At 41.5% G+C, this 12,280-nt stretch overlaps 1 protein-coding gene across 7 annotated transcripts in view; it reads right to left on the minus strand.

Annotated features, from left to right (window-relative positions):
• The window catches only part of LOC124795481 (endoribonuclease Dicer-like), a 428,130-nt gene that overhangs the window by 375,028 nt on the left and 40,822 nt on the right, over positions 1-12,280 (minus strand). For all 7 annotated transcript variants that reach the window (XM_047259520.1, XM_047259523.1, XM_047259524.1 and 4 more), the window contains exon 2: positions 8,122-8,301. In XM_047259520.1, coding sequence (XP_047115476.1) covers positions 8,122-8,285 — 164 coding nt within the window. In that variant the 5' untranslated portion in view covers positions 8,286-8,301. The remainder of the gene's footprint in view (positions 1-8,121; positions 8,302-12,280) is intronic.

The following is a 12,280-nucleotide window of genomic DNA, read 5'->3' on the forward strand; positions in this document are numbered from 1 at the left end:
TATGTATGGGACTGATTGTTCCATACATCAAGAAGCATTCCGTGTTAAATTTGCAAGCAGGAAGCACATGATGAAATTGGTGGCATGAGTAGTAGCACACTGTCAGATTCAATAGTTTGTGATGGAACTGAACAAAGAGCACAGTGGCATTAGATATTAATGTGAAATATGTTGGTTAAGTCAAGGAGCACACGCAGAACAATTTTCTAATTTATCACTCACTATTGTTGGCTTTCTGAATGAAAACGAAATCAGGAACCAAAATTAGATGATCTGGAATGGATTAAAGATCTAACATTTTAAGTGGACTTGACTGCACACTGCCCTCTTCGCACTACGTCCATGACATGTCTTATTGCTGTCAATAAATTCTCACTATATTATTACATTTTAATTCAGTCTAAATCTGTATGTTTTACTGCATTTATTTGATATTTACTAATAATTAATTTTTTCCTCATTTCACCCAAATGTTGGTAACTTTTACAAACATTATTTTAGTGTAGGAAGAGGGATCAAAATGTTCACTTGCAAGCCATCTAGTAGTTCATTATAGCACGGTGGCTACTCAGACTTGGGGGGAAAAAAACCTGAAAATTTCAGGCATGGGGAGGAAAGACAAAGCCAGAAAAAAGCTCCTGAGAAACTAATGGTGAGCAGCTGGGTGCTGACCATCTCACAATAACGACTTTTCTTCAATCTACACTGTAGTTTAACCACAGTTTTTCAATGTCAATAATTTATGTGGACTAATATTCAAATAATCAACACACTTTGAATTATTAAGTATTTTAAAATTTGTGACTTACAAAGCTCAATTAAATTATGATGTTGGATTCCCAGAGATTTCCCCGATTTTTGGAGGTAAAATGTAATTCCCGAGAATTCCAGATTTTCCAGAAGAATCGCCATCCAGTTACAGTCTCTAATAATCAAACAACTACATTTTCACTTTCAACAGTCAGCTTTACAACTGCATCTATATTCTGCAAACCATTGTGAAATGCAGGGCAGGTTTCTTTTTGGGCATGAGATGAATGATTGCTGAAGTGCCTCTGGGGATGTTTTAATTAATGTAATCCTCTCCTCACAATCCCCAAGTGAGTAATACATTTGAGGTTGTAGTATATTCCTTTACTTCAAACTCACCAAAAATTTTTATATATGCACATACACGGGCATGATATCTCTCTTGTGAATTAGTTCAAATGCAACAGGAGTTTGTGCAGTGGCATTTCCTTCTCCGTTACCTGAAATTAACAACTTGTATGCAGAACAACTGTTTATTGTTGCTAGTTCATAGTTTGTTGCATATTATGTATTATATGCCACAGAACTGTCAAAGTAACACTCAATACCATATCAAGTTCTGTGGTATAAGAGGAAATCTAAGATACATTTGCCTTTGAATATTGTTTGTCTAGCTCTATATAAACCATCTATTCTTACATCCAATAGCTGATTCCAGACTGTTAGGCAGGTCTGGCCTCCTGAGGGAAGGGCAGGTGAAACAACTCTGAAATTCTTCACATAACAGTGGGTATCTAAAAATCTACATGCAAGATTGCCACAGAATTTACATGGAGCCCGTGGTTTAAGCCAGGCTGTTCCAACATTGCCCCATGTGGCAAGGGCAATCCTGCACACTCCATATTATACTTACACACAGGCACAGATAGAGTAGTCTACCTGCCAGATGGCATTATTACACATGCTCTGTGCAAGCATGCTCTGCTCTGTGACCCTTGTCTGTGTGTGCTTGACCAGTAGACCATAATTGCGTAAGCTACGATCCAGCTGCAAGACTGATCGCGCATTAGCTGTTTGCCCACCCCTGTTGACCTCTGCCCGAGCCTGCCAGCTGTCCTCTCTGGGAGAGCACCTGAGCTGGTACGGCCTGGTTTAAGCCTTCTACCATACTCCATACCAAAGAGCCGCAGTCAGTCCTGGGTACGATGACACCAATCACATATGTGCCTTCAACCCATGAACAAGGTTAGCAGGGTTCACCATGTCCTTCATTTAACAACAAATCTGAAAATGGCCTCTAAAAACAGACGGAAGGCATCACTGGTCTCAACAGGAGCCATGACTTGCAGTCAGCTGCATCCATGTCTCAGACACTCAGCAAACACTGGATTACTTCCCAAATGATTTTGCTGAGGGGATCTACTGCCTGCCTTACATTGGGGCTCCATTCAAGTTTGCAGCCAGCAGGACAAATGGCCCCACAGCAAACAGGGAAGATGGCGTGGGCTGGCACAGCTCCAATTTCAGCAATGGGTAATACTTTCTTCATTCCTGTCATGGAGAAATACAGGGACTGTTTTATGACCATTACTCACGTTCGTCCTCCACCTAGAGATCTACAACCCCATTACTCTCCAACATTCACCCAGATGACCCAATTTTTCCCAATATACTTCTTGCTGTTATCTTTCTGGCTGAAATATTATTGAAGTAAAGTGTCTCAGGCATTTCACTTTAAGATTCTGAGACAACATGCATCTGTGCTAATTTGTAGAGTTAAAAATTGTATTCTTAGGTTGCTAGATATCCATGCCCACAGGAAAATAATTTTTGTAGCAGCCGATTAACTTTTCTTACAGAATAATATCTTCAACAGTCCACAGAACAGTTAATAGAAGAACATACGGTTTAGAAAAAAAATTACATCATGTATCTCACACTTTTGATATTTGCTGTTCTCAAGAACAAATTCTTCTATTATATTAGTATTTGGTTAAGAACTCAAAGATCCCACTCCATTAGTATCGAATCCATGAACAACAGCACACTCACTAGATCCTGAGACCACTACTACATTCCACGCATCTACAGTCCACGACCAGTACGAAAATAGCTGTGTACTTCATTTGTTACATTAAAATGTCATTGAAGATTACAGGTAGCAGAAGATTTCAGGGTAGACATGTATTGCAGCAAGTACTAACAAAACAAGCCTATTTATCACAATACTGGTAGGAAATAACAGTTGATCCCTACAAAAGTTCAGTTCCAAGTATGGGTGGTATTCAGAAATGATTCGCAATTGTACTTTTTTGTATCTTTTTTATTAACTAACATGAGCCCGTGTACACGGGATCTCTCCTTATAATCGCCAATGACAACAATACACCACTGCCACTATGTCAGAAACTTCATTACTGTGCCACAGAACCACTGTTTGGGGGTACTACACGCCCATTCCTGAGTGAAATTCTTAGGTGTTGCCCAATCTTTTAACTCACAATGCATCCTTCATGTTACTGAATGGAGCATAATCAGATGGAATGAGATCAGGTCAATCGTGTGAGCGTGGCACAATAATGAACATCAGTGATGCCAACTTTGCTCACTATTCCACTGCCGATGCAATGATCTGTCCAATAAACACAAGCTTCCTAAACACACACCACAGTTACACATTTATGAATATGTTGTTTTGACTCCTTTTTCCACAAAAACTATGCAGTCCATCTTTGTCCATGACCGTCACCTTCCACCTTGTTCATAGCCTTCCATACTTAACAGCAAACAACCACAGTCTTTTCACTACACACATGGTTCATAACTGTTATCTAGCATCTCTTTGGTGGACTATGACCAGTTTATCATACTACAAAAGGATATGCCCATAGTTTGAGTGGTGCTTGTAAAATAAATAAATTGTAACTCATCTCCAAACACCTCTCATGTTACAGTATGTATTCAGTACTCTCTGTAAATGCATGACAAATAAATGAGCCCCCCCCCCCCCCCCCCACACACACACACACACACGCTGCTCACCTCTACTTGTGTCTGCATCACATTTTGAAACTTCTAGTTCACATATTTTGTAAGCTTAAATCTCCACTTACATCAGAGCAAACAGAAGCAAACAGGTGATGAGCACACGCAGAAAAATTCAGCAGTGTCCACTACCATCGCTGCCACCAACATGCAAGTGTTTATATAGGAGGAAATGGAAGAAAATACGTCTGCTTGTGTCTGTATATGTGTGGATGGATATGTGTGTGTGTGCGAGTGTATACCCGTCCTTTCTTCCCCCTAAGGCAAGTCTTTCCGCTCCTGGGATTGGAATGACTCCTTACCCTCTCCCTTAAAACCCAAATCCTTTCGTCTTTCCCTCTCCTTCCCTCTTTCCTGATGAAGCAACCGTTGGTTGCAAAAGCTAGAATTTTGTGTGTATGTTTGTGTTTGTTTGTGTGTCTATCGACGTGCCGGAGCTTTCGTTTGGTAAGTCACATCATCTTTGTTTTTAGATATATTTTTCCCACGTGGAATGTTTCCCCTCTATTAATTCACATCATATATATACATGTTACACTTTCCACCTTCTAATACCATGTCACTCTCACAACACCTCCACAACGACCCCATTAAGTTTTATTTACATTCCCTCTGCAAACATGCCTTCACCCTAGCCAGATTACGCTCGCATATTTTATTTTCTCAGGCTTGTCTGACATTTGGCATTACCCCCAAAGGCCTCACACTTAAAGTTCCCATCTCTGGCTGCAACCCTTATTTCCATCAGTCCCTATACCAGTTCCAAACTGAACAATCCATTGCCCTCACCCACCTAATCCTTCACCTACACATCAACTCAGCCAATGAACACACCCGTCAACTCCTATCCTTAATAAAAGTCCTGAATATTTCCTCTCCCACATCCACACTGGCTGTTCAGAGCATCCTCCTACAGGCCAACCGCAAATTAGAACAGCATGCCACCCTTCACCTCAAAAAACTATCCAATCTCCTGGTTTCCCACCTCCGGAAGAGCAACTCACTCACCCGTCAAAACCTTTCCAGCAAACCTCAACCTCCTCTCATGGCACACAAACCCAGTCTCTCCCATCTACTCAACCTCCCACTTCCAGCTCCACTCCCTCCAAAACCTCAAAATTCCAATCAACACAATCTGGTACCACAACACCCTAATTCAGTAGTTAACCTTTCCTCCAAACCTCTCTCCCAGTCCGAAACCTCTGTCCTATCCAAAGGCCTCACCTTCAGCCCCACTCCCAGATTCAACCAAACAGCCCTCGTCAAAGATTTACTGTCCTACACTCGTACTCTCTGCTGGAAGTATCACTTTGCCACGAAGAAAAATGATTCTAATCCTACTCCTAATGATCCAACTCCCCAAGGCACTATCCAAATTGAACCCTGCCTGGAACAGTTCCGTCCTCCGTCACAGTGGGACCCACCTCCTCTTCCTCAAAATCACCCTCTCCAAACCTTCCAGGAATTTCTGACTTCCAGCCTTGCCTCTCAATCCTTCTTAAAAAACCTTAATCCTACTCCCAACATCACCACTGCTGAAGCCCAGGCTATCCGTGATCTGAAGGCTGACCGGTCCATCGTCATCCTTCCGGCGGACAAGGGTTCCACGACCGTGGTACTTGATTGTCGGGAGTATGTGGCTGAGGGACTGCGTCAGCTTTCAGACAACACCACATACAAAGTTTGCCAAGGTAATCCCATTCCTGATGTCCAGGCGGAGCTTCAAGGAATCCTCAGAACCTTAGGCCCCCTACAAAACCTTTCACCTGACTCCATCAACCTCCTGACCCCACCGACACCCCGCACCCCTACCTTCTACCTTCTTCCTAAAATTCACAAACCCAATCATCCCGGCCGCCCCATTGTAGCTGGTTACCAAGCCCCCACAGAACGTATCTCTGCCTACGTAGATCAACACCTTCAACCCATTACATGCAGTCTCCCATCCTTCATCAAAGACACCAACCACTTTCTCAAATGCCTGGAAACCTTACCCAATCCGTTACACCCGGAAACCATGCTTGTAACCATTGATGCCACTTCCTTATACACAAATACCCCCCCCGTCCAGGGCCTCGCTGCGATGGAGCACTTCCTTTCATGCCGATCACCTGCCACCCTACCTAAAACCTCTTTCCTCATTACCTTAGCCAGCTTCATCCTGACCCACAACTTCTTCACTTTTGAAGGCCAGACATACCAACAATTAAAAGGAACAGCCATGGGTACCAGGATGGCCCCTTCTTACGCCAACCTATTCATGGGTCGCTTAGAGGAAGCCTTCTTGGTTAGCCAAGCCTGCCAACCCAAAGTTTGGTACAGATTTATTGATGACATCGTCGTCATCTGGACTCACAGTGAAGAAGAACTCCAGAATTTCCTCTCCAACCTCAACTCCTTTGGTTCCATCAGATTCACCTGGTCCTACTCTACATCCCATGCCACTTTCCTTGACGTTGACCTCCACCTGTCCAATGGCCAGCTTCACACGTCCGTCCACATCAAACCCACCAACAAGCAACAGTACCTCCATTATGACAGCTGCCACCCATTCCACATCAAACGGTCCCTTCCCTACAGCCTAGGTCTTCGTGGCAAATGAATCTGCTCCAGTCCGGAATTCCTGAACCATTACACCAACAACCTGACAACAGCTTTCGCATCCCGCAACTACCCTCCCGACCTGGTACAGAAGCAAATAACCAGAGCCACTTCCTCATCCTCTGAAACCCAGAACCTCCCACAGAAGAAACACAAAAGTGCCCCACTTGTGACAGGATACTTTCTGGGACTGGATCAGACTCTGAATGTGGCTCTCCAGCAGGGATACAACTTCCTCAAATCCTGCCCTGAAATGAGATCCATCCTTCATGAAATCCTCCCCACTCCACCAAGAGTGTCTTTCCGCTGTCCACCTAACCTTCGTAACCTCTTTGTTCATCCCTATGAAATCCCCAAACCACCTTCCCTACCCTCTGGCTCCTGCCCTTCTAACCGCCCCCGGTGTAAAAGCTGTCCCATGCACCCTCCCACCACCACCTACTCCAGTCCTGTAACCTGGAAGGTGTACACGATCAAAGGCAGAGCCACGTGTGAAAGCACCCACGTGATTTACCAACTGACCTGCCTACACTGTGACGCATTCTATGTGGGAATGACGAGCAACAAACTGTCCATTCGCATGAATGGACACAGGCAGACAGTGTTTGTTGGTAATGAGGATCACCCTGTGACTAAACATGCCTTGGTGCACGGCCAGCACATCTTGGCACAGTGTTACACCGTCTGGGTTATCTGGATACTTCCCACTAACACCAACCTATCAAAACTCCGGAGATGGGAACTTGCTCTTCAATATATCCTCTCTTCCCGTTATCCACCAGGCCTCAATCTCCGCTAATTTCAAGTTGCCGCCACTCATACCTCACCTGTCATTCAACAACATCTTTGCCTCTGCACTTCCGCCTCGACTGACATCTCTGCCCAAACTCTTTGTCTTTAAATATGTCTGGCTTGTGTCTGTATATGTGTGGATGGATATGTGTGTGTGTGTGCGCGAGTGTATACCCGTCCTTTTTTCCCCCTAAGGTAAGTCTTTCCGCTCCCGGGATTGGAATGACGCCTTACCCTCTCCCTAAAACCCACATCCTTTCGTCTTTCCCTCTTCTTCCCTCTTTCCTGATGAGGCAACAGTTTGTTGCGAAAGCTTTAATTTTGTGTGTATGTTTGTGTTTGTTTGTGTGTCTATCGACGTGCCAGCGCTTTCGTTTGGTAAGTCACATCATCTTTGTTTTTAGATATATATATTGACTCCATCATTTCCATCATATACCCAATTCACATTTACTAATGAAGTTAGTTCACACACAAAATGTGACACAACCAAAAAAAGAGGATACACTCCTGCTGTTCACACCAACACAAGTGCAGAAATGGAAAGTATGTGAGCTTTCTTTGACAGTTTGCTGCAAGACAAACGACCAGCAAAAAATGAGTGAATACCTGCAAAGGCAAACTGAGCACAGCTAAATGTGGTTCTCTCTCAATTGCCTGCAATTTACATCTGAAATCCAAGAAAAATCTTGCCCCCTTGCATTCACTCCATTATAAACACATCTTTGCATTCACTCCATTATAAAACACAAGTAATATCTGAACATCATACAGCACAGAAATCATGTTCAGCCTGCTACATAGATCAAAACAACAAATGATAAAAGTAACTGCCTAAGTACCTAATAACAAGGTCATGTCAGTTTGAGTTTATCCATTATACATTGCATGCACACACTGAACTGCCTAACAGACAAAGAAAAAATTACTTACACACAGCATTCCTTCATTATTTCCTTAATAAACATAACAGCTATGAATGTTTTCCCAGACCCTGTGGGCAGGTACAGAATTGTGTTCTCATTTAGGCATCGTTTCAAGAGCTCTTCCTGGTACCTACGAGGAGCTACCTGCATTTTTTCTGGTGCAGTGTCCATGTTGGTAAGCTGTTATCTGAAATCACAATAAAGATGCTACAATATAAAAAAATTCACATTAATAGACATTTGTGAAACTTAGGTGAAGCCACATATAAAAACAACACACACACACACACACACACACACACACACACACACAATAAAATGGTGAGTAGTTTTTGAAATAGTATTGTGAGAATTTAACAAAAGCTGTAGGTAAGCTATAATTTACTGAATTGTAGCAGACAGCATATGGGTAAAAAGAGCTTAAAAATGATGATAATAATAATAAAGCCACTCTTGCATCTGCAATGACATACTGCCCTATTCAAGTGACATAGACATTGGAAATAATGTTTGTTGCAGCTTCTTTGGCTTTGTTGTAAAATATGTAATAATCGTTTGGGAGACATCAATTAGTGTAAATAGGACATTACACAAAAACTTTTATTATAAATATGTGTACTATTATACCTATGGCTTCTTGCCGATCACTAAATTAGAGATCTAAAAATGTTTAGCTATTCCGTTTATTTACATTTATGAACTGTTGTAGTGCTTTGAGAATTCACATGTAAATTCTGGAACCACTCGACCTTCTGCCGCGATGAACATGCGATATAAGAGAAGTGTGAGAGAGAGAGCCTATTTACTGCGCAACACATGTCTGTGCGTGCAGGATGGACATTAGTCCTGGGAGGACAGGAGCTGTGTCAGACAAGCGATGCCGACAAGTGTTTGCCGCTCGTGCCATAGAAGCTGTATGTGACGTACAAGGAGCAAGCATGTGTTATTCTTTGACAGTGTAATGATTGTAATTGTGATGAGCAATTGAAACACATTTTGTCTAGAGACTCTTTCTTGATCTTGGTGTTAGACTTGCAAGAAGCAAGACCTGTTTTTGAATTTCTGGTGATTATGAAACCCACCACAATGTAATTATATTTAATAGTATCTAACAGGTATCGTCATAGTTGACTTGTAAGAATTTGTATGTTGATATGAAACTTGTGTAGATGAAAGTATACCTAAACTTAACTGAAAGTATAAGGGTACCCAGTTATTTCTAGTGAGCGAGAGTGTGTTTGTTAGTTCACCTAACCAGCATTATTTCTTTGGAGAAGTAGTGGTGGAGATTGACGCAGCCACATATTCAGAGAAGAAGATCAGCTAAACGTTTCAAGTAAGTCAATTGGAGTAAGAGAAGTGTGAAGTTTGCAATCCAGTTTTGCACCACTTCTCTTGTCGTCGAAACTGTTAGACTGTTTACTTTTATACATAACAATTCATAGGAAACCATTTTCAAAATGTCTATGATACTAAAAATAAAGAAACTTTCATGTTACCATCCCAGATTAAACTCTATTCCCAAATTACTCATTACATAACTACGAGAATTTATCATAAATTGAAAGCAGAATAGCTGTACAGTATGGGATGCACTAACATTATGAAAGGGAAAAGTTTTGATTGTGTCAAATAATTAAACAATGGAAAATTCAGGATGGAATGTAACAATATTATGAAAAGGAAAGTTGCTACTCACCATATAGCGGGGATGCTGAATTGCAGACAGGTACAACAAATGACTCTCACAATTAAAGCTTTCGGATATTAAGGCCTTCATCAACAATGGATGACAAACACACACACACACACACACACACACACACACACACACACACACAGTCACTCACTCACTCACTCTGTTAAGCAAATGCAACTCGCACGCAGGACTGCAATCTCAGGCAACTAAAACCACACTGCACTGCTGCTCACAGTGTGGCATCAGTTGCCTGAGACTACAGTCGTGTGTGTGCGTGTGTGTGTAGTCTATTGTTGACGAGGCCTTAATGTCCAAAAGCTTTAATTGTGAGACTCGTTTTGTTGTGCCTCTCTGCGACTCAGCATCTACACTTAGCAAGTAGCAACTTTCCTTTTCATAACATTTAAACAATTAAAGAAAGATTAAGATTAATGAAATACATCAATCTAAGAGAAAAGTGGTTTGACTAATAATGAGAATGTAAATAATTTTCAGGATAAAAGTCAATGACTCAACAGGTGAGAAATACCTTGCATTGAGTTTAATGTGAAAAGCAACACTCAAAAGGAGAAGTGTTTAATGACAATAAACAATAAAACTAAATCTCTTCTGTAAAGCAGCCCAAAACATGTGAAACCTCCCTCATGTGTTCAAAATGAGTCTCAAGTGCCCAAAGCTGAACCAACAATTAGTTTAGACAGATATTGCACTTGTACGAAGCACACATCATACTAAAGGAAGAGTGAACAAGATTCAAACTTGCATATATTCCACCGAAATATAAGAGGTCTGAAGAATAAAATACACCAAATAAAATACACCAGCTGGTAAAACATCTAAACGATGAATATGGAAGTAAACCTGATACACTACGTTTCAACATTATATTACAAACCTAAATCCCATAGTACTGACTGGAAACTTAAGCTTAGCTGCTCACTACCGTAGATGTAATAGGGAAAAGATGAAGCTCCACTTTGGTTAATTTATTTGTCCTTATTTCTTAGAAATGATGTAGTATATAGATCCCTAGATTTAGCCAAATACTGTGCTGAACAGCACTATGAAGCATGTGACACTGAAATAACTGCAAATACTGCAACAGTTCTTATGCTATCAATTTACAGGGCACCTGCTGGAAATTTGAATATTTGTCTGAGACACATTGAATTTCATTTTTCTCACCTCTCTAGATAAACTAATTCTTTCAGTGTAATTGGAGACTAACACAACCCTGTTAACAGATAATATAAATGGAATTGACCTTTAACACCTGATGTGCTCTTACACTCTTACAATCTAATATAAGTGGTAGACTTTTCCAACTACAGAAAAAGCCAGCACTTTAATAGTTAACATATTTGTGAATACAGATAGATATTAATTTCCAGAATGAGATTTTCACTATGAAACGGAGTGTGCACTGACATGAAACTTCCTGGCAGATTAAAACTGTGTGCCGGACCGAGACTCGAACTCGGGACCTTTGCCTTTTGCGGGCAAGTGCTCTACCATCTGAGCTACCCAAGTACAACTCACGCCGCGTTCTCACAGCTTTACTTCTGCCAGTACCTCGTCTCCTACCTTCCAAACTTCACAGAAGCTCTCTGCGATCTTGCAGAACTAGCACTCCCGAAAGAAAGTAAAGTTTGGAAGGTAGGAGACGAGGTACTGGCAGAAGTAAAGCTGTGAGGACGGGGCAAGTCATGCTTGGGTAGCTCAGATGGTAGAGCACTTGCCCATGAAAGGCAAAGGTCCCGAGTTCGAATCTTGGTCCAGCACACAGTTTTAATCTGCCAGGAACTTTCAGATAGTAATTTAACTGCAAAATATTATGAATGGGCTTTCTGACTGTGATGGACAGCTACTCACCACAAATGAAGTAAATGTACAGAGAAAAGTTAATTTCATTTTAAAATCTTGAGGATTATAAACAAACGCAGCATGAGAACTCTAATCACAACTTCTGGATTGGTGTCCTGTATATGCTGTTATTGATGTTAAATCCAAATATAACACGTATTAATGAGGTTACTAGTGTACTTTATGAAATATTTGCTAGAAAGGCAGTGAGAGAAAACCCATTTTAATCATGCTGTAGGCCACTGATAACTGAGGACATCAAATTTTCTTGTAGAATTAAAAGAGAACTTTATACTGTAACCAAGAGACCAAATGGTACCAAGATTAGGCACTACAAACTGTTCAGAAAGAAAAAATTCTGATCTCTGCCGCATTCAGGCAATGAAATAATTCATTGGCAACAAATGAAAATTTGTAACAAGGCCGGGCTGTGCACCGGGTCTCATGCTTACAAGCCAGACGCGTTAACCATCTTTGCCACCTTGACAGCGCTTAGACACAACTGTATGGACAACCCAAGCACACTAAACCTCAATCCAAATTCCCATCTGCCCTTCTACGTTTGCTCATCACATCACGCGAGCGTACATTACAAACTGTACAA

This window comes from Schistocerca piceifrons, chromosome 4, assembly GCF_021461385.2.
Source record: "Schistocerca piceifrons isolate TAMUIC-IGC-003096 chromosome 4, iqSchPice1.1, whole genome shotgun sequence".
Classification (NCBI taxonomy): Eukaryota; Metazoa; Arthropoda; class Insecta; order Orthoptera; family Acrididae; genus Schistocerca; species Schistocerca piceifrons.